The sequence below is a fragment of the Erpetoichthys calabaricus genome, chromosome 14, assembly GCF_900747795.2.
Source record: "Erpetoichthys calabaricus chromosome 14, fErpCal1.3, whole genome shotgun sequence".
In the NCBI taxonomy this organism is placed as follows: Eukaryota; Metazoa; Chordata; class Cladistia; order Polypteriformes; family Polypteridae; genus Erpetoichthys; species Erpetoichthys calabaricus.
This window is the reverse complement of record NC_041407.2, coordinates 34,648,124-34,672,559: the sequence shown is the minus strand read 5'-3', so window position 1 is coordinate 34,672,559 and position 24,436 is coordinate 34,648,124. Positions and strand designations below refer to the sequence as shown.

The following is a 24,436-nucleotide window of genomic DNA, read 5'->3' as shown; positions in this document are numbered from 1 at the left end:
ATACCTGCATTGCACCCAGTGCAACGTACTAAAAACAGGTATTTGGGTACTGAAGTTTTTAAAACTTTGGGGAGTCGGGGTTGTAGAAGAAAAGGAAGGCTGCTCCTTAAGGGACTGAATAAACCATTTTTGGAGCCATATATTTCTCATAAAAGGGTCCAGATTATTTTACAGTCTAGAAAAATGTCTTTTTTAAATGCAACATATCTAAACACAATTCAAGATGAGACAAAAATACATTCCATAAAACAGTGTTTTCACACATAGTTTGTTTGGGACATTTTTTTTTCAAACTCTCATGGAACTTCCCTGAATGTTTTGTTTGTTTAGGTTTATGTGAAAATGCAATCGCACTCTGGTGCAGACCAAAACAACTGTACCAAGGCCCTTTGTACTCCAGTAGTAGTGCTAAGCGCCTGCTGTCAGTAATTGGGGAATGTCATGTGTAACATAATGAGTTGAGGGTTAATATGGAGCAATAAAAACAATAAAAAGGTATATAAAATGTATATAAAAATAAATATGTGAAGAGGTACACAGGTACATAATTTGTAAAAAATGACTTGCACCATTACTCACTCAGTCAGATCTCCTCCTGATTCTGCCTTAAAGTATCCCATGTACACATGCATGAACCGTGCAACAGTTCACCATGTTTGTTTTTTTTAAGCAAATAAACAAAGAAAAAGCGTGACATTGCCACAAAGTTCCAAATAAGACGACACAAAATACACAAAAACAAATTTAGAGAAGGAAAAGCTATACCTATGTTTTTGCACCCATATTAAAAGAAACATTCTTTTCTTCTCTTCTGGTCATCATTTTTACTAACAAACTGATTGTATTTTTATTAATGTAATTTTGCTACTTCTTCTGTAATCTTGCAATATGACACCACAGTTATTACTGACCATGCTCCACCCTTGAACTTTACAAAATAAAGCACTACTAATTTAGGTTTCAACTACAGACATAATCCATTATTATTACTAAGTAAAGATTTTATTAACTTTGTTATCATTAAAATTATTGCACCTCCAAGGTCTATTTGACAAAACTCTCTAAGTAACAGTTAAAGCACATCTGATGAGACAAATTATCTCTTACATCTCAAATAAAAAATAAACTGCAAATCAGTGAGGCAATAGAGTTAATCCACAATATCTCTAAAATTAATAATATGTGAGAATGCCCATTGCTGATCTCTACAATACATACACTATCTTTGCATAAATAATTCAAATCATTGAACACAAGAAAAAGCACAGAAATTACTTAAAACTTTCTTACTATGAAGAAGGAGAAAAGGCTAATAACGATCTCAGTCCATCAAATTAATGAAAAGGTATTCAAAATATTGCTTTGGATAAATTAACCGTTGTGGCCTGTAACGGGAGTCACACCAGAGGGATGCTGCTACCCAGCGTACTGTGGGAACACACCGTCTCAGAAGACAATCTCCCTCTGTCCTTCCCCAGACCCAGATGCTCGACCATCCACATCCTCCTTTACTTGCAACCAAAGTTGCAGAAAAATGAAAAATCAGTAATGCATTTAAGGAATACTATAGCATGCTTTCCTCACCAGAATATTATGAAAATTATGCTTTAACTAAAAATGTCTTCCAATAATATAAAAATTCCATACCTCCCAGTATCATTTATACAGATCATTTTGTAGATGAGCTGGACAAACCTTGCTCTCTGAGGTCCTAGAATCTGTTTAATATCAGAAAGTACAAAAGCTGGCGGCCAACAGGATTACTGAGTAAAATTTAAGCCCATTAATGTTAACTATGTTTATGGAAGATAGAACGGAAAAGCTCTGGCTTAACACACTTTGCTAGGCATTTTAAAAAGTGTGTCATACTTGTGAATTTTTCTATTAAACAACAATGACATGGCTTTGGTCAAAGTTCTGGGTTGTCAAATTAGTAATAAGTAAAAATAAGTAAATAATACATTCAAACTTAATGCACATTTCTGTTTTTTCATACTTTTTTATAATGGAATTGCAGCAGCAGGAACTGCAAGAGAAAAAGCTGGCTTATCTAAGCAGGAAAAAAAAAATGATAGTGGTACTCTGGCAACCTGCAGCAGTGCAATGGGTGACATCTCAGCACCACACTGGAACAGTGTGAGATTTTTCACAATTGGTGAAGTGTCAGTCCTGCCACCAACCCTTGAGTTTTCCCTGCAAGTTGCAGGACCTGCTGGCAGGGCTGCATGCAGGTTAACGTCATACCCAGGACAAAGCAATTGCAGGTTAATGGCTTTACTCAAGGGCCCAATGGAAAACTGTAGAGTCACTTCTGGCATTTACAGAATTTGAACCAGCAACCTTCTGATTGCCAGCGCAGATCCCTAGCCTCAGAACCACTACATGTAAATATAACACAAATCAAAAGTAAGGGGGAAACATCTGCGCAGTCATCTTGTCTTCAGTCTATATCTGACGGCTGAATGAGTCCATCTTTGTTAAGACAGCGAGCCATAAAATCAACCAATAAAACAAGTTTAAATCCTTACTAGCCATGTGCACTGGTACCATGCTTTGCTACATTAATAAAACTTTAAAAATTTTGTTTGTTTGTTTATTTATTTTATGGTAAGATCACCACAGCACTAAGCACCTTTGAGTGAACACTGCAGCCGACAAAATTACCCATGATTGATTAAACGTGCTAAATGTGGTCATTGTTTTAAAACCTTGAAGCCAGAAGAGATGTAGTCACTGTCCATTTCTTTTTTATATAAATTGAGGCACACTGAGTCTATTCATGACTCACAAATGAAGTAAATGTAATATTAAATGTTGCATTGTAAAGATCTTTAAGTATTATTCCGCAAATTTTTACTTAAGACTTTTTATTCATAGCAACTTAAACATTCTCTAAAATAAGTTATGAGTGTTTAACCAGAAACTGTTACGTTAACAAATGATAAACAGAAAATTTTTAAACCAAATCACAAGAGGTGTTAAATGTAGTTAGTTAAAAAATAACTACCTAAAAAACACAGTTGGTACAAAGCAGACACAGTATGTGGACCTGGCATGTATTTGTAGAGCAGCAAGCAGCAGTCAAGGAATAACAGACATGATTAAACTAAATGGGGAATTGTTTTCTCATTTATAAATACAGCAAAACTGTAATGAAGGTATCCTGAACATTTTTCATTAGGCCTCATTGTTTTGGGCACATGTTTGTTGGCTGAAGGAGCTAATATACATTTCTGACACTGAAAAGGCTCATTTAAGGAATAAGTTCCAGATTTTTCAGGTTAGTTATTTTTTCACAGTCATGTTGAACATTCATTTGCCATTAAAATATGTTCTAAAGTGAAGCTTTTTTTAATAATTTAAAAACAATATAGTGTCTGTGTTTCCATTTTAAAATGGGCTCCAAAGTGCACAAATCCAAATGTAAAATGAAAGCCAAGAATATTTGAGTATCAGGAAGCATCAGGGGGTAAACGTTAACATTATACAAAGTTATTGTCTGTTTTACCTGCATTTTTATGACTCTTTAATTTAATATTGTTTTTTATCAGTATGATGATGCTGGAGTATGTGAATTTCCCCTTGGGATTAATAAAGTATCTATCTATCTACCTATCATCCTGAAACTGCACAAAAGCTGTAAAACAATGTGTGCTGTCTCATAGACTAGAGATAGTATTATAAATGAGAGTGGACCAAGAGATAAACATGAGACAAGATTTGTGACAATTTTGATAATGGGAAGTATCTTTTAGCCAGGACCAAAACTAAACACAGGAATCAAAGTCAGAGAGACCAATGCAAATGTTAGGGCCGGTTTATACTTCATGCTCAGAATGCGTATGTGCACGCATCATGGCTGCCATGTGTTCCCAGCATTCATACAACGTGTCCTCTGAGCATGTCCTCGTAAATGAACGTGACGCGTGTGCAAGTTGCAGTACCAACAAAAAGTCAGGGGGCACAGTGTGATCAAGTTGGAACGTGACGTCAGAGACTAGACTAGACCACTAGACTATCTACGTGTGACAGAAAGCCACTTTGCGGATCCTATAGGATCGATGTGCGCACTTCGATGTTTGAAGAATGGTTTGATGTGGTGAAGCAAAATGCCAACATACAAATGCATTCGTGGTGCTTTTATATTCAAGCATCGCATATTCCCCAATGTAATGACACAATACATTTTAAAAGTCTCACATACCATCTTCTGTGCCGTCTTTTCTTTTTTTTTTCCACCTTCACAACAGCATCAGAATGTAAAGCAGTGTATTTGAGTCACTGAGAAAAAATTAAGGACACAGTGAAAATGTCTATTTTGTAATTAAAGTGGAAATTTCGGCTTTAATCTCAAAATGCCCCCATTCCCCATAGTTAATGTATGCATACTGTCAGTCCAGATCACATTATCAACCGTTATTTATAAGAACAATATCTATGTTTGGAGCTCCAAGGCATACAGCCTACCACATATCCACAAATGTGTATTATCGGCACCCCTTAGACCTCTGAAGGGATATAACACACTCCCACCTGTTTATCCCCTGTTATTCAGCACGCACAACAAGCAGTACACCTACAGTTCTATTTTCCACTTCAGGTATTGGGTAAAGTTATAATTACTAAAGGACCTCTAAAATTTTAATCCCATTCAAATCACTCAAATGATGAAATTTATTGACATGTCGATTTGCACAGCACTAATTTAACCTAGAGATACTTACTATATATGAACTTTTTATAGAAGGTAAAAGCTTCTGTAACTTTTACTGAGATGTGAATGTGCAGTCAGTAAAAAGCTACTAACATGAGAGATTCAGACAGGACAAACATTACAGCGGCAAATATTGCTTAACCCCACCTCCTGGAATAAAATTAATCCTGTTCGAATAGGGCTTTAGATTACACAAAATCTAATCTATGTACCAATATATGCTTTAGTATTACATAATATTGATAAAACCATACCGAGGATGTTCATGACGTCTTTATAAATGAAGAAGCTGAAGATCTTTTGTAGTGGTACTTGATATATCGTTCTTCATCTTGAAAATGGACCTTGAAGCCGACATGTTGCGACCCAGAAAGAACCAATTCAGATGCTCTCCATATTATGGCAGAATTGTCAATATTTGCTTTCACTGTAATGCTTTATAGAAAGTAAACGGCCAAGTATGCATATTAACAGTTTTAAATTCAAAATATTAGGGATGCACTGATACCTTTTATTGAAATCAATGCCAAATACTTCATGCATACTGTAGGCCATACTGAACACTGAACAAGTACTTTCATTACACAGAAAAGTTGCAATAAACCTTGCAAACATTGTTAATATTTAGCCAATAGTAGATAAAAATACTTTGAAAAACTGTTATTTCAAAAGAAAAATAATGGGAGTGGTCTCCCCTAGACTTTCTCATATACTCAGATATGGGGATGGATATTTGTAAACCACAAGACAATGATTATATTTTTATATTATGTACTGTACATTAAAGAACCATCAACAACAAATCAAATCAAATTAATAATATATTGAACAATTAGTATAAAAGTAAAGCTGAATAAATCAGACTCTGCAGCTGCATGAATAAAAGGTAAAGTACCACTTCCCGCTAGTGGAAATAGCCCTAAAGTTGATAGAAATATACGTTTTGTACCTAATACTTGTATGCAAAATTTGGTTGACCTAAGTGAAAGCGTACTCAAGTTACCATGTTTATACACACACATACACACGGGCACGTGTGCACACTCACAAAGACAGACGCACTGACATAACTCTAAAAATGATATTTTTGGACTCAGGGAGGTCTAAAACATCGAGATTCATAAAAATATTGAAATGGAATTTTTGGAGGATTCCAATACTTTCCCAATACTTTGTATACGAGAAAGTAAAAAACTGCAACTTAGTTGCAATTTTTAGCAACTGAAATAAATATCTAACTGGTAGGATGGCAGAAAAGAAGTGGGAGGAGCTCACCTCGCTTCTTCTCATGAAATTGTGTACTATACATTCCCTTTTCATTGTGTCACCACATTCTATAGTGAATGAGACAACAGGAGTCCAATAGGATTTTACTGGTGCCGTATAAAAGAAAAAAATGCAGTACCACAGTGCAATTTTAATGTTTAATTTTTCATGCTTAATGTTTTAACGTTTAGATTATTCTCCCTCATTTTTATATCCAGTAGCCAGTATGAATAAAACTGAATTTTCATAAGATGGAGTTCTATTGTTTAAACATATTCCCATGTGTGGATGGCATTTTTTGCATGTAACATTGTATTTGTGTTTCTGTTGCATGCTGTTTTAAAAATATAGTAATTATCATAATGTACAGTGAATTGGGCTTACAAGAATAAACTGATGTAAACCACCTAACCTACTGTAAATTTTCACTTTACTCAGTCTAAAAAAATGGAATATCTAAACAATGCAAAATGGACTTCACATGTATAGATGCTTTTGCCCAGAGTCCCTGGAGACACCTGCAGGCACACTATGACCCTTCTCAGATTGCAACAAAACAAAGGCAGACTTTAGCTTCCTTTCTAGAAATTGACAATAAGTAAGATGCAATCATCAAGTAAAACTCAAACCAGAACAGTATAGGACATTTTGAGAAAAAGATTGACATTTAAATTTTGCTGCTAGACATAGACATGAAACAAAAAAAGTTCTTTGAGCAATATGTTTCTTTTGTTTGATACAGAAGTATTTTGAGGGAGTGGTGAAAAAATACTTAATTTCATCAGTTATTAACTTTAAAAGCTCACTTTTCATGTCTGGGTAAGTGCTTCATGTGACATGAAATCTGTAGATTGCCACTTAAATTTGAAACTCATTACAGGCAAGTATATTTAAATGAATTTGTGTGAGACTCCTTTAAAAGCTAATTTAAATATTCCTAAAAATAAATCTATTTTTTAGTATAATTTATTGTTACATACAGTAGGGATCCTATCAGGAGAAAACGCTGGAGTGCTTACATAGATTTTAAACATAAACTCGTAAATAAATGCATTTTTCACCAAACAGCTGCCAGTTTTTCAAACACCAATAATAAGTTATACACAAAAAATATAATATTTAAGTATATATAATATATAAGTAATTTCACTATTCTTGCACTCATATGACTAACATGCTACAAAAACAGTGCCATTTCATGATTCATAACATTTTGTTACCTGACTAGTACTAAAATACACTTTATTCTTCAAATACAAGGAATCACTCATTCTAAAATTAATTCTAAGATTGAATGTTATCACCAGGGCAGGGTCCCAAACTTCAAGTGTAATATCCTCCTAAATTTGACAAAATGTGCTCTTGATGAACACAAGGGAATGCACAGAGTTCTTTAGCTTAATGCTACTTCAGATCATCTACAGAGCAATGGAAAATCTGTGAGTAAGCAGTCACTGCAATAAGCTGTACCTCCGTATCAAACAGAATTTAAAACGCAGAGAATTAGCTTCAATTTAATTGTCCACATAGCTCTTGCACAGATTTCTAGTTTCTGTATTCTGTTGCTACATTTTCACTCTCCAAACATCTGCTGTTAGACATGGTAGTTAGGTGCATAATATTTATTGAAGACTTATTAAAGACTAAGTTGACACCATTCAATACTGACAATGGACTCTGCCAAGGGGGTCTAAAAAAAGAAAAGAAATGTCAACAAGTAGACTGATAGGTGAATGAGCTATTTGCATTTTGACATAGTTGTTAAGTCTCTTTCATTCTCCCTTAATTTTAATTTAAAAATGACAATTAAAAATGGAGAAGATAAAAGGTTAACACAAAAACTGTGAGGCTGCAACTACTTCAGTGTAAGATCAATCAGCGTGCTGATTACCAAAAACGGATTAGAAATATCTTCTGTTTATGATTTTCATGGTGTAGCAGATAGAGGCTTTGTCCACCTCTTGAACCCTCAGGTACCACTCTGAACACCAGGTGAAAGTATAAATGTTATTTATTTTATAATTATATTGTGCACAAAGCACTCTCCACACCACACTCATATAACCACTATTCTCTCTATAACAAACCAAATCCTCCTCACCCAGACACTTCGCCCTCCTACCTCCCAGCTCAGCTCAGTGTCTGGGCTTTCCCATAGTCCTTTTATATCCCCTGACCCGGAAGTGGTTCCTGGCCAAACCCACAAGTCCATTTCCTTCCGGGTCAGGGTAAACAGTCCTTTTCTTCACCCTGGGAGCACGTCGTTCCTTCCGGTCATGTGATGATGACACACTCCCGGGTTATAGGGCACACAAGAGCCCACTAGTCCCCCTACAGTGACTCCCGGTGGCCCGCAAGGTATCCAGCAGGGCTGTGTGTATAAACTACAAAGTCCATGAGGCCCTGCTGGAACTCGGGGCACCATCATGCTGTCCGGAGGGCTCCTCCTAGCGGCCTGGGGGTGGCGACCAGAGTCTGTAGCCGGTCGTCCATCACAATGGTCAAGATGTGAATGCAAAAGTGACAAGTAATATGTACCCATTTCAAAAACGTAAGGGTTGCAGCTCTGGTTTTTGCACATGACACCTGTCTTCTTCGTCTCATCAGAATGTAATCTCTGATGTACAATGGAAATATCTGAGTAACTGACTGCAATGAGACAGGTAAAAATTGACTCCTCCAAAATGTGTAACTTTTTGTGCAGTTGCCCCAAGTGGAGGGGTTTAATTGCCTTGGGATCTTGAGATTGACAACAGTTTATTACAGTGGCAGCAGTTTCACTGATGCTATACCAGATTATGTTAGTGAAGCAGGAGCTACTGTAATTCCACATATGCAGCTGTTACTTACAGGTCGGACTACATTTTCATTTTCATTCTCAGCCCTGGTTATGAGCATTGGGTAGTGAGTGAAAGAATGCAATGAGGATCTTGTGTAGGATTGTTGGAGGTTAGCAACACAGCAAGACATCAGAGTAGAACCACTACTTTTTTAGAGTGACTGGCCAGCTGAGGTGGTTTGGGTAAGTAAATTGGATTATCAAACACACCAGACCCTATTGCAGATGTACAAGACACAGCCTAGTGGTAGAAAACCCACAAACACATTGGAAGGATTATCTCTCTCTCTCTCTATCCCAGCTGCAGGGGGATCATACAAATGTTCCAGGGGGAAGGCTGAAGGACCAAGCTCATTTCATCCCCAGACCTTACCAATAAAGGCTGAAGAATTATAATAATGAATGATTGTGTTTTCTAAGGGTATACATGTATTCCAAGTTCTTCAATATATACACAGAACATTTAGATTAAACATCAACACTAATGATAACATATGTACCAAGGACTGTGTTGAGATGGGGTGTTGTTTTAATTTTAATTGTTAATTCCTTCAAGTTCCTTCATCCTGCTCTCGGCTTATTTTGGTGTGGACAGTGTGCAAACCAGTATACACTAGTGTTAACTAATGATTGCTGACTGACATTAGCATGGTAATCATGGAATGAGCTAAGCGCTATTTTACAATAAAAGTAAGCAGGGATAGGAGAAATGAAACAGAAAGAGAAATCGATCAGGCTGACTAGTTTGTGGACAGCAGAATGGAGGTCTGGGTGAGCTCGGAGAGGTGGATGTGCCCTTACGAGCTGAGTAACTGAGAGGTGCAACTGGCAGGAGGGAGAGAGAGCCACATGAGCTGGTGGAAGGATGGGGTTCTGACATACAGTAGTGGCATCCGGGAATGGGAATGTCATCCAGGGAGATGTAGTGACTGAAGTAGGTGGCAGCTCCAGGATCTGCAGGTACTGGATTTTTGTCTAACAAAGCTTATTATCTTAGAGGTAGAAATATTCCCCCATACCCCCCCTCCCCCCACAAATGGCCTGCTTTGTTTTTCAAGCCTATTATTACGTATAGTACCTTCACCACAGTTTGTTTTTAATAACTATCAAAGCTCATCTTTCCAGGGTCTTTCAAGAACTGATCACTTGCTCCAACTCTTAAAATAATGGCTATGGTCCCCTGTAAGTAGGACTCCCACAAAATGGTATTTTCACTGCTGATTAGTTGGTGTCACACAATCACTAACTTACATATATTAAAATGAACAATTATTGAAAAAATGCAATAATAATACATCTGCCATGATATTCATGGATTTAATAAAATGAAAACCAACCCAAAACATTAGCTTCAATTAACTCTGCTGTAATTCCTATATATTAATTCTTATTACTATGCTAATTACCATTACTGTTATATTCTCTATTTAAAGTACTCATTGGTGGCCTTAATTAAAGCCTTCCCTGGACAGCCATCAGATGAGATAACTACATATGTGTGCCCATGAATGGAAAGTTCATTATTGCCTTTAATGAAAGCTCTCACTAGAAGACGATTACAACACAAAAGAAGAACAGTTTCTTTTCTGGAATCAGAATGGCAACAGGAAAACAAGTATTGTACTTACTAAAGTGCAGAGTCATTCAGCTCAAACTCATAGCCACGAGATGCTGCCAACCGAATCCCTGAGTCGGCCCATAGGCAACAAAGGGCATGTGCTATAAATGGAAACAGCATCTGGTCCTCATCAACACATCTGCCACATGAAAGAATGGTATGTGCATGGACCTAAAAAAGAAAAATCAGTCCAGTTAAACAGTGATCAGTCCTAACCTGGCCTACGGTACCTGCTAGACTGTAATGGTATAGACACATTTGGATTACTCCCTCATGTGACACCCCGTGTAGTGACAAGGCTGGCACAAGACCACACAGTGGGCGTCTTGTAGAGAAGGACTGACCAAGATCAGATCTGTGAGAAGTCAGACATGGAGACACAGACACAAAAAGATGGTATTTCCAAACAAGAGTGGGTTTATTTACAGGTGCAACAAAACAACAAAAAATGTCCCAAAAATAGTGAGCAATATATATACAGTGAAGTTTCCAGTCCCAAAAATAAAAAATACAGACAAAAATGTACATACACAAAAAATGGTAATCTTCCTAAATGAAGAAAAGGAGTTCAGGTAGAAGCTACACAAATAAAGTCCAAGAAAAGGCCAAAACATTTACAAGGAGAAAAAAAGTGTATATACAAGAACAAAAACAAAGTGCACCAAAACCCAAAATCTATATAAATATCTCCACCACAATAAAGCTAAACTAGGAGATATGTATAATATATTTACAAGAAATTTACAAAAATAAGGCACAAGCCACTGTTTGGTAAACTGAATGAAACAAGCTATACCAACCACGCCACTGAGTCTAAAGACCCCCTTATGAGGCAAGAAGTGCCTCTTGTAGTCTAGGCACAGGTCTTCACCCAATCCCACGACACGTTGCTCCCTTTAACCAATCGCAGCAGATGCAGGTACTTTCTGCACAGGTGCTCCTCTCGACCATTGCAAGCCTTGTAATAAATAGGGCAAGCAGCCTCGGAAGAGCCGATACGCACTACAAAAGTAAGTTCTTCTTTTCTTTGGGAATTCCCTCCTCGCACTAATACATGCATGCAAGTTCTTAACTAAAAACCCTTCACACCTCTCTTTACCAGCGTAAGGACTAGAGAGACGCTCGCATTTATGACGGGGTAGGCACAGTGTCCTCCAGCAGGCCTGACCTACAGGCGCAACCGATGCATCCCACTGCGTAAACCTGCCGAAAACAAAGTTAAAATGACCGAAACCGCACCCTGCACTTAATGACTTACACAGGTAAGTGCTTTTAATGAATTTTGAAAAGTCACCTTTACCCTATTCATAGGACTTTTTCATTAAAGTGGTAATGCCTGGCAGGCGGATTAACACACATCATCAGTAGATTCTTTTCCAGAATAAAATATCTTTTAACTATACAGCATTAGCAAAATATATTTATTACAAAGGCAGCACATATATCAGAAATTACTTTATGTATTTTAATAATCATCTGTCTCCAGATGATTCCGAAAAGCACTGTCATCTCTTGCCTCTAATAATTAGCTATTAAATTTTAGCCATTGAACATATCCAGGTAAGTTCTGGCATTCACTGCTAAAGCTACAAGATTGCATCTAAGATGGCACATAAAGGCATTCTGTGTCACTTTATGTAATTCAACACAAGATTATTGTAATCTGTTAGGAAAATTCTTAACTATTTAGGAGCACTGTTTTCCTGGGTTTATTGTTTTGTTTGCATCACACCCCAGGGACTGACTGTATGTAATTTAGATGTTATTTACCTTCTCATAAGAATACTAGACATTAAGTGAGCTGTTCAAAAAAGTTGTAATCATGAATTGACATCCAGAGTTGAACTACAAAAAATATAGGAGTTGGAGTACAAACACTATAATATTTTAAACAACCAAGAACTAGTCACAGAGAGATGCATAAACAAGAAACAGCTTTAATAGCAACTTAATTATTAATTGAACTAATTTTTGTAAACAATATTTGAATAAAATAATAAACAGCAGCTAAGAAACCTACTACGGACTGCCTGTTTCAGTGTTTTAACATGCTACTTAGAAATTCCATCCATGTTATGGAGATCTTTTCTCTAAACTAAGCCATCTGAGCACAAGAAAGAACTCAGCAACAGAAACACCATCCACATTCCTGTTTTAAGTGCAATGTTCACTCTTGCTCTGTTGTGGTATCTTCCTGTGCATTAGCGTTTTATTTGAGGAAGTTAAACCAGCATTGCAAGTCTAGCCACGTGCTGCTTTCTCTGATAATGGACTGTTTCGTTTCCCCTTCAGATACTCTGAGATGTGTGTGTGCATGGAAGAATCATGCAATTGGCCATGGCTTCTAGATAAACTAATACAGTATATTTTTCCATTGACAGCATTTTGAGGATGTGATCTGCCTGCACAAAGACGGTTAATTTAACTCAACAGAATAAATTGTTGCTGTAATTTTGTCCAGTATATACAGTATTTAGAAGAAATTTATTCAAATCTTATCCTAAGATCACAACAAGTAGTTTCTCGATTCACCTCCATTCTTTCAAAGCAATTTTGTAAAAAGTTCTCCTGTCTCTTGTATATCTCTGTATCTCTGAAATCGATAAAGCTATTTCTAGTAATAATAATATTTATTACTATTACTACAACTTGTACTAATAATATTTAGCTGTCACAGATCAAATCCCACCTGTGGAATCTCTATCCTGAAAACTTCAGCAAGTTTCCTAAACGGACATTGTTCTCCCATCGAATATAGTGGAGACTCAAAAGTATTTGAAAGTGGCTCAGTAGCATACCAGGTTATCAAGGATTACATAAAGTGCTGACATGGCTGGATGCCAGGCAAAAAAAGTGGGAAGCAAGTTCCCCTACTGGGCTACCAACAACCACAGTGAAAGATTAGGAGAAGAAAGACGTCATGTAATGCTACTATAAGACCAATCTATGAGAGTGGGGTTTCTGGAAAAAGAATCCACCAACTCAATATTCCTCTAAACATTCAGATTCTAGGATTACTGAGCACAGACTGGCAGATCAGCAAGTTCTAACAGTAAAAAAAAATCACTTGTTGATGGCAGTAGAACTGCAAGAAGTACTTTATGGTTTGGTAAATCTGATCCAGACAACAGTTACAACATGATCACAAACAAAGAACTTGCATGTTGATAATGAAATGCACACACAGTATTTGCATGAACTCTCTTGAAGTGTGCTTTTACTGGAAAAACAAAAAGCTGCAACATACGTCAGTAGAAGCAAACTAATCAATTGATGCATATTACAGCCATGGTTCTCATAGAAGAATTTGGGTATGAATTAAAGATACTTTTAGGGAAATAGAGCAACTATACAAATGGAAATTGGGGTTATAGATCAGCAATTGGCAAAAAGGTAAAATCATGGACTAAAACCCTTGAAGAAAGGGATCCTGCAGAAAACTAAAACAAAGACCATTCCAACTGTACCAAATGACAAGAAAACCATTACTGAAACAATGGAGGAACTCAAGCAAGGCATTATAGAAACTGGCAAGAGAATCAAGTGTTATGAAGCCACAATAAAGTAGTTCAGGTAAAAGAGATAGTACAAATCAAACTAGTGGCAGTGTATCAAAATAAATGAGTCAATGGTAATACGGATTTTCTTGGTAAAGAAAAGACAGCAAACTTCTTAAGTTCTTAACTTATTAAGGTGCAACTTCAAAAAGCATAACAAGAAAGAAACACTGATCAAACACACAGGGGCCCAACTAAGTGGACACAATATGACTGTACTGTCAATCAAACCTGACATGATTCACAAATACGCAAAAAAGTAAAGACGAAGTATACAGACACTGTCTGAACAGCATGGCCCAATAACTAAACTGATACCACATAAGAATGAATGGCAACAGACAAAATGGCATTGCTAATGAATAGCATGAAAAGACATGCCATAACCAGCAACTTCTGCTGGATAACATATCTGTCATGAATCAAGGAGTACTTATTATTAAAATCCCAATGAGGACTCTCAAGATAGCTGGGGAGCAGGTCCCCAAAGGGAAAAAAAACTGGCCAAATAGTTAATAGTCTCAATAACTATAACACCAGAGAAACGATGTATCAGCCTTTGGTTGAAGCAAAAGGGGCAAATAAAGAATTTTTAGAAATAAAATATTTATTTTATAAAAAGGCTCTCAAACAAAGGGTGCTCTAAGGAGGACAAAAGGCCCAGAAGGAGTTGCATGAAATAGGCAATTCAGAAACAAACAAATCCTAATACTAAAATCTGAAAGAATAGTCAAAAACAGACTAAAAAAGGTTTAAACATCCAGGCACACAAAGAATTAATCTCATAATAAAGCAGAACTCACCAACACCATAAAGCATAATTCAATGAACCTCAGAAACTGCTCCTTTCCTCAGCCTTTATAGGACTAGGGGGAGTCCCTATGCAGTGATAGCAGGTGGCCCCACCTCTTGGAGAAACACCCACAAAACACATGGAACATAGCAAGACAAGCATATGTACAGTACATATAAATTAAATAGTACACAATACTGTTAAATACACAGTTACACAAATAATAAACATAAATAATAATATTGACTTGAACAAAATAATCAAAAGTCAACAAAAAAAAGTTATTAAAACACAAAAAAGGGGAGAGACCCTGGCTGAAAAATAACAATGTCTTGCAACATTGTTTAAGATGATGAAATCCATTATTTCAGCCTCACTCCTAAACTAAACAGAAGAATGAGCTCATGTTGAGGAAGTGAAATGTAAATACAAGAGGTACCAAAGAGTAACATTTCATCAGTAAGTTGATACTGTGAAACCACAAGTGGTTCAAGACCAAAAAAAAAGGTAAATGTTCTTTATAAGCAGCAGAAACGTCATAATTACTAAAATTCACAATGGCATAATAGAACATGTTCCTGACAGTCACTACACAAGTACTTGGGCAAGCACACATTGGAAGGGGGATCTTCCAGGTATAGCTGTGTTAATATATTACATTTTCTATCTGATCCAGCATTTGGCAAAAATCAATATGCAAAAGCCAGTATTACAAAGTTTAGCACTCTAATGTTCCAAAAGTTAAATAAATGTAAATAAAAAAAGGTAAAATCCACGTTACCGCCAGCACTGTTTCTAAGTATGTCTACATCGATACCACACTTACAGCTTGGCAGTTTTGATGGGGGTGGGGGATAATGGGGAAGAGTAGATTCATTCCTACCTTAACAATTACAAATATATCAATGGTACTTCCATTTACAAATACACATCTCATTAACACATACAAATCTAATTTGGAAACTTTAAATTAAAGTCCTTGAGGTAGATTAAACAAAATTAAACGGTTCTTTACATATATTACATGAAAACAATACCTTTGTTTGAAAACACAAATAAAAAAGCAAATAAATTACACTTTTTCACTAATGTCAGAAAAAAGAAAAGCGAGTTGATAATGGTACCACAAATAAAACATGGATGGCGTGGTTAATGCTTGACAGCAGTGTAGCCAAAGCTCTTTCGCCAATGTAGCGCACACAGGAAAGTCCAGTCGACTGTTTCCAGAGAAGATAAGTTGATCTGTATTGCTAACATTAACAATATACTCAGCTGCAGGTAGGTGAAGATCCAGTTTGTCCAGCTCCTAAGAGACAATGCTTGCACAGTCCTTGAGAACAGCAGCAGCACAGCAAAGTGCATCAAACTGGTCAGCTTTGCTTTGGAATTGACTACTAAATAAGCTTCTGGCTGAAATCCATACCAAAAATAACCAAATTCCCTTTCCTATAACTTTAGTTATCTGTTCGACAACTTAACCATTCCTCATGCAATTTTAATTTCTAAATGTGTGCTACCCATCTGCAAACTTCTTTCCTTTGTCTCTTTACTCGTCTCTCTTTTGTACTTCCTATATGCTTTTTTCTATGACCTTTGACTTGCTGTATTGTTCACTACTATTCAGACGAGTAAACTAAATTAAAATAAATATAAACTTTTACTTTTAACCTTGGAACATTTGCAGTAAGATTTTTATTACAGCAAGAAAAAGAGGTGGAAGATCAAGATTATTAATCTCTGCATGGCACAGAGAGAAAGAAAGTTGTGTTATTTTACCCAATTTAGTGCCCTTGTGCACTTAACCGCAGCTCACCTCGGGCAAAAAGTTCTCCCAGCTCAAGGCTCTTTATCTCGTGTGAGGTGCCTGGAATTGTATAGGGTAAATAATATATCGTTATTTGGAACGCATGAATTTCATGTGTGTTCTGTGTCTACAACGATTTATGTAAATTTACGATAACAGTAAATGAGAGGTAAGAAATATTGAACACATACCTAAATGTTAAATGTACCTTTTCATTTTATAGTACTAATGACAAAATTTTGACATGAAGCATATAATGTGTCAAGACTGAAGTCCAAATATCAAATAAACAAACACTTTTACAAAAGGTACACATATAACAAAACAAGTGCCCTTTTATTCAAGAATTTAACTGAAGAAAAAGAAAGCGGGTTATAAAAATAAGGTTACACTTGCTGTTACAGACTCAAATTAAACATATGTTTTTATTCTATAATAGTAAAAATAAGAGCAGCTCACTACTGAAAACAGTAACTCTAAGAAGTGCCTGGAATCGAATTAGTGACTTCTTGATTAGAAATCAGCAGTTCTTACTGCTGCATCACCCAAGAGGTCGTGTCAGAGTCATACCCTAACCCGATTTCTTTTTCTTCGGTTATATTCTTGAATAAATGCGCACTTGTTTTGTTATACATGTATCGGAACTGATGATTTTGTGGGAAGACCAGATGGGGGAGGCACATGAGAAAAAGACAGCCAGATATGCAAGAGCTGGTATGTGAATGCCAGAGGCAGGGGTGGCGCACACAGTGTCTGCCAATTAAGGCAGGCTATCAAGGAAAGGGGAGGTAATCACTCTACAGGGCCATATAGCTCCTTGGCCTCACAGGAGAGCACAGTATAAATCTCATCAGGAGTATCACAGTGGCTGCAGAGGAAGCCTTGATATGGATCAGAAGGGGTATCCATGGACAACAAGTGCTGCTTAATATCACCAGTCAGGGCGTGATCAACCTCAGCTGGGTCAACTGGATGAGGGTGTATAGTTGTCGAAAGACCAAAAACATCCTATGACATCAGGTACACTTACCAATGACGTAATCAAATGCATTGCAAAATGTGTGAAATAATTGCATATTCAATATTTCAAGAAGATCCAGGTAGACACTAAAAGATATGGAGCTGGCTGACCAAGGAAGAACTGAAGAAAGAGACACAGGGTGCTCAACACATAGCTCTACATACTCTATGCATTCAAACTAAGCAGTGAAAAGGAGGTAAAAAGAATTGCCGAGCTGACAAGGAAGAACCGCAGGAGATGTAGATTTTGGAACTTATCCATCCATCCATCCTCTTCCGCTTATCCAAGGTCGGGTCGCGGGGGCAGCAGCTTGAGCAGAGATACCCAGACTTCCCTCTCCCCAGCCACTTCTTCTAGCTCTTCCGGGAGAATCCTGAGGCGTTCCCAGGCCAGCCAGGATACATAGTCCCTCCAGCGTGTCCTGGGTCTTCCCCGGGGCCTCCTCCCGGTTGGACATGCCCGGAACACCTCACCACGGAGGCGTCCAGGAGGCATCCTGATCAGATGCCCAAGCCACCTCATCTGACTCCTCTCGATGCGGAGGAGCAGCGGCTGTACTCTGAGCCCCTCCCGGATGACTGAGCTTCTCACCCTATTTTTAAGGGAGAGCCCAGACACCCTGCGGAGGAAACTCATTTCAGCCGCTTGTATTCGCAATCTCGTTCTTTCGGTCACTACCCATAGCTCATCACCATAGGTGAGGGTAGGAACATAGATCGACTGGTAAATTGAGAGCTTTGCCTTACGGCTCAGCTCCTTTTTCACCACGACAGACCGATGCAGAGCCCGCATCACTGCGGATGCCGCACCAATCCGCCTGTCGATCTCACGCTCCATTTTCCCTCACTCGTGAACAAGACCCCGAGATACTTGAACTCCTCCACTTGGGGCAGGATCTCGCTCCCAACCCTGAGAGGGCACTCCACCCTTTTCGGCTGAGGACCATGGTCTCGATTTGGAGGTGCTGATTCCCATCCCAGCCGCTTCACACTCAGCTGCGAACCAATCCAGAGAGAGCTGAAGATCACGGCCTGATGAAGCAAACAGGACAACATCATCTGCAAAAAGCAGTGACCCAATCGTGAGTCCACCAAACCGGACCCCCTCAACACCCTGGCTGTGCCTAGAAATTCTGTCCATAAAAGTTATGAACAGAATCGGTGACAAAGGGCAGCCCTGGCGGAGTCCAACTCTCACTGGAAACGGGTTCGACTTACTGCCGGCAATGTGGACCAAGCTCTGACACCAGTTGTACAGGGACCGAACAGCCCTTATCAGGGGGTCCGGTACCCCATACTCCCGGAGCACCCCCCCCACAGGATTCCCCGAGGGACATGGTCGAACACCTTTTCCAAGTCCACAAAACACATGTAGACTGGTTGGGCGAACTCCTATGCACCCTCCAGGACTCTGCTAAGGGTGTAGAGCTGGTCCACTGTTCCGCGACCAGGACGAAAACCACACTGTTCCTCCTGAATCCGAGGTTCGACTATCCGACGGACCCTCCTCTCCAGAACCCCTGAATAGACTTTTCCAGAGAGGCTGAGGAATGTGATCCCTCTGTAGTTGGAACACACCCTCCAGTCCCCCTTCTTAAAGAGGGGGACCACCACCCCGGTCTGCCAATCCAGAGGCACTGTCCCTGATGTCCATGCGATGTTGCAGAGACGTGTCAACCAAGACAGCCCTACAACATCCAGAGCCTTGAGGAACTCCAGGCGTATCTCATCCACACCCGGGGCCCTGCCACCACAGTCCCAGAGATGGGGGAGCCCACCTCCGAGTCCCCAGGCTCTGCTTCCTCATTGGAAGGCATGTTAGTGGGATTGAGGAGGTCTTCGAAGTACTCCCCCCACCGACCCACAACGTCCTGAGTCGAGGTCAGCAGCACTCCATCCCCACCATATACAGTGTTGACACTGCACTGCTTCCCCCTCTTGAGACGCCGCACGGTGGACCAGAATCTCCTCGAAGCCGTCCGAAAGTCGTTCTCCATGGTCTCCCCAAACTCCTCCCATGCCCGAGTATACCCACACCCGCTCGGCGCCTCTCATTGGGGGCAACTCCAGAGTGGTAGAGAGTCCAGCCCCTCTCAAGGAGATCGGTTCCAGAGTCCAAGCTGTGCGTCGAGGTGAGCCCGACTATATCTAGCCAGAACCTCTCAACCTCGCGCACTAGCTCAGGCTCCTTCCCCTTCAGAGAGGTGACATTCCACGTCCCAAGAGCCAGCTTCTGTAGCCGAGGATTGGACCACCAAAATCCCCGCCTTTGGCCACCACCCAACTCATACTGCACCCGACCTCCTTGGCCCCTCCCATAGGTGGTGAGCCCATGGGAAGGGGGACCCACGTTGCCTCTTCGGGCTGTGCCCGGCCGAGCCCCATGGGTGCAAGCCTGGCCACCAGGTGCTCACCATCGAGCCCCACCTCCAGGCCTGGCTCCAGAGGGGGGCCCCAGTGACCCACGTCCGGGTGAGGGAAAACGCCGTCCAAATTTTTTATTCGTAATAGGAGGTTATGTTGAACCGCACTTTGTCTCATCCCTCACCTAGGACCAGTGTGCATGGGTGGCCCCGGACAACAGAGCTCCTAGGATCATTGGGACACGCAAACCCCTCCACCACGGTAAGGTGGCGGTTCGAGGAGGGTTTTTTTTTTTTTTGGGACTTAATAGTATCAAAATAACACTGACATCATTACAGCAGAACTATGGCTGAAGCTGCATAGCATCCAATTTCTGACTGCATGTCTACTGTGGTGGATTGCCGGCTTCTTACTCCGGCCCTCACCCCCAGGCCGCCAAGAGGAGCTCTCCGGACAGCGTGGACGTGCCCAGAGTTCCAGCAGGGCCTCATGGACTATGTAGTTTCTACACACAGCCCTGCTGGATACCTTGGGGGCCACCAGGCGTCGCTGTAGGGGGGCTTGTGGGCTCTTATGTGCCCTATAACCCGGGGGTACATCATCGTCACATGACAGGAAGAAACGACGTGCTCCCGGGTTGAAGAAAAGGACTGTTTACCCTGACCCGGAAGGAATAAGGAACTGTGGACTGTTGGACAGGAACACCTCCGGGTCAGGGTGTATAAAAGGACTGTGGGAAAGCCCAGACACTGAGCTGAGCTGGGAGGTAGGAGGGCGAAGTGTCTGGGAGAGGAGGATTGGTGTTTGTAGAAGTGTTGAGTGAGTATATGAGTAGTGTGGTGTGGAGAGTGCTTGGTGCACGTTATTATTATAATAAAGAGTCTTGGACTTTTACCTAGTGTTTAGAGTGGTACCTGAGGGTTCGAGAGGTGGACAAAAGCCTCTACTGCGACACTACATAAATAACTAAATGAAGTTAACATTACTGTCTACCTGTAAATTGCAAACATGGCATACCAGAATCAGTCGCAGTGGGATAACAGTACTTATGCAGTTAACATTACTATCTAATATTACTAATGGAAATGTCAAAAATGCTGTACCAGAATAGTCACGGTGTTTTGACACATAACATTATATACACACCATAGTGCTTCCCTAAACACTATTTAATGTTGTTAGGAAGTGGAGTAATGCAATAGTCAACATGACATGACAGCACGATATATGAATTAATCATTAAATTTTGGTTAACTTATGTTACTGAGCTACTGAATTGATAACAGACTGCAGTTTACTTTTTTCTCTCACTGTCTCGACAGGTATTTTACATATTTGTCTAATACAGGTACTATGAGTACTGTGCAGAGTGGAGGCAGAACCTCTGCATTTTTCCCAGTTCATTCTAGGATTCATCAGAGGTGTGTTCTGGCTCCTACTCTGTTCAATGCTTGCATGGACTGGGTGTTGGGCAGGGATGTGGGGTCCAGCAGCTGTAGAGCATCTGTTGGTGAAGAAAGATTCACTGATCCTGACTTTGCCAGTGATCTTCATGGAGTCAGCGGAGGCTCTGATTGGAGCTATTGAGAGACTGAGTGAGGAGTATGAGTGTCTGGGATTTCTAGCGTCCTGGATAAAAACCATGATCCAGGCCTTCAATGACTTCTTGGGCACAGCCATCAGTAGTGTGTCTGCAGAAAGAATGTTGACCTAGTTGAGAGGTTTACTTACCTCAGCAGCGACATTCACGTTTCTCTTCCTATGAAGTCAGTAGATGGAGTGGGAGAACATAGGGGGTCATGAGGTCGCTAGAAAATGGTATGTGGTGCTCCCGATATTTCTGCAAAAGGATGAAGGTCCAGGTCTTGAGTCCTTGTTTTGCTACATGGTTGTGTGACATGGATGCCATCCAGTGACCTGAAACGAAGACTGGACTCCTTCGTACCGTGTCTCTTTGGAGAATTCTTGGGTACCGCTGGTTTGACTTTGTCTCATGGGAGTTCTGAATGAGGCATATTACTGCATTGTGAGGCAGTGTCAGTTTTGGCACTACGACCATGTGGTGTGATTCCCCGAGGGGATTCCGGCCCACGAGCAGCTGGACTAGGCCAAGGGGACATCCACGTGACACCTGGCTTCAGCAGATAGATGGTCATTTCCGGAGGGTGGGAATGGACCACGTGTCTGCCTGGAGGGTTACCAACCATTTTGTTGTGTGGTGGGCACAAAAGTGCACTTCACCAGTGCATGCTCCCTAACCAGACATGACCTGAAACCTCAATGTTTAAAGTGCAAGGACTGGAGGAAATTGAAGTAGGTTTTCAGGAAGAAGTCCTGTGGGCAGGGCCCTTTCAGTGACAGATTTTTGCAATACTCACTACAAACTTATTAGCAAGTTCTCCCTCAGACATATATTTTCATCTTGAGATTCATGTCTGGCCCTAAGGGTCTTGCCCATAAGTAGCACAAAGTGACACACAATGACTTTTTGATGGTCAGTTGCTCAAAAAGTATAAAAGAGGTCTTTACTGAGACAAAAAAATTATAATATTACAGAATCATGGAAACAAATCTCTGCGGTGGGTTGGCACCCTGCCCAGGATTGTTTCCTGCCTTGTGCCCTGTGTTGGCTGGGATTGGCTCCAGCAGACCCCCGTGACCCTGTGTTCGGATTCAGCGGGTTGGAAAATGGATGGATGGATGGATGGAAACAAATCTTTACCTGCTGTTACACTTTTTTTGCTCTTTTTTGTGTGTGTCTATGTGCGTTTTTTTAAACAGATAGTTTGGATAAAATCTCAGAGCTTATGCATGACCAGGGAGAGGGGAGGAGGATTTTGTGTGTGAACCCCCTGCAATATATTTGATGACAGGTAGAACAAATTAATCATAGACAGAATGACAATTCATGTGCTACATCCCCCCAACAAATTATTTCTTGTCTATGCCCTTGCTTCAGAGGTTTTATCGTACTCCATCGATAATACACCGTCAGCATGGCACTGCCAGATCTAAACACTAGCACTAGAGAGTTGCTTGCGTACTGAAGTGACTATAGCTGCAGGTGGAAGTCCCATTTTACTTATAGTACCAAGCAGAGTTGTGTTGCGGTGCAGCAGTCTATTAGCCATTGAAAGTGCTGTGAAGAAGCTGTCTATGAACACAGACAAAGTTTTTGCCCTGGGTTGTAACTCAAAACACAGCTTCCAACAAAACATTGCCAGATGTCTGAAATCACAGCAAACCTGTCATTTTTCATGTGTTCTGCATGGGAGTCTTTGTTGTGAAAGCACAAATGCCACATGATAGTCTGATAGCGGTCATGGGACATTGTATCTTTGATTACAGGTTCAACAAATATTTCTGAGCAGGCATCAACCACAGCACCAACTGTGGTCATCGCTGCTCTTGTAAAAAGAATGGACATAAACGTCATCAACTCAAGAGAGGGAGAGGCAAGTTTGTTGTATCACGTGAACATCACTAACAGAATAAAACAAAAAATGATTAAGCTGCATTTGTGTGTCTGCTTTTATCCCTTCAGAGCTAACTTTTAGAAGCAGCCAAAATTTACACCAGGGGGGGTATTTTTCATACGTGGATTAGTCGTTTAGCCGGATGTAATTGTTGACGATTTGGCCTGATCCTGGATCTGTCGGTTTTTCGAAACTCTTGCTGGAAGTGTTGTCATAGCAACACATCCTAATCCTCAAACCTGCTCGGAGCAGGTTTGTTCTACGTAAACAAGGATTAGTTTACACACGTAATCAGTGACGGTGCGTGGAAGTCATCCAGTCATGGCTTCGCCGTTCATGAATGAGTGACCAATAGATATTGGTGCGCAAATTATATAAAGAGAATTTCATATAGAGAGGGTTTTGCGCGATCGGCAAGATCCTTTATTGCTTCTGGAGGAAATTCTTTTCGAAAGATACCGCTTTAGCTGAGGGGGAATATTGTACCTCAAAGATTTATTAGCACCTTATATTCGAAGTCAAACTAGGCGAAGTCGGGCTCTCACCACCACACAGACAGTATGCATTGCTTTGAGGTAATTTTCAAGCGGCACTTTTATATATACTGTAGGCGATGCGGAAAATCTAACTAAAAGTGCAGTTTGTCAGGCAATTCGTAAAGTCTGTTTGGCTCTGAAATATTTCCTTCGGGTTTTCATAGTGTTTCCTGGACACCTGTGTGTGCAGACAATAAAAGAGGTGTTTCATGCCATTGTAGGTAGGTAATACACAGGCTAAAACACCCACAGTTCCATGAAGAATCTCAATCAGCCTAACATTCTCATTACCAGAATTTCCAAATGTGATTGGGGCACATGGGACTGATCACAGTGGAGTTTGAACAAACATTATTTGGAAAATGTACCTCTCCTCCTGATGAATAATCAGACACAGTGTCTTCATCAAATATTTGACCTTCGTCAATATCTTGTTGGTCAGACACAGG

The 24,436-nt window shown here is 40.1% G+C and overlaps 1 protein-coding gene across 1 annotated transcript in view; it reads right to left on the bottom strand.

The window, feature by feature from the left end:
* gnav1 (guanine nucleotide binding protein (G protein) alpha v1) overlaps positions 1-24,436 on the bottom strand; it is a 443,998-nt gene that overhangs the window by 233,805 nt on the left and 185,757 nt on the right. The window contains exon 4 of the mRNA XM_051936251.1: positions 10,448-10,608. Within this exon, the coding sequence (XP_051792211.1) occupies positions 10,448-10,608 (161 nt within the window). The remainder of the gene's footprint in view (positions 1-10,447; positions 10,609-24,436) is intronic.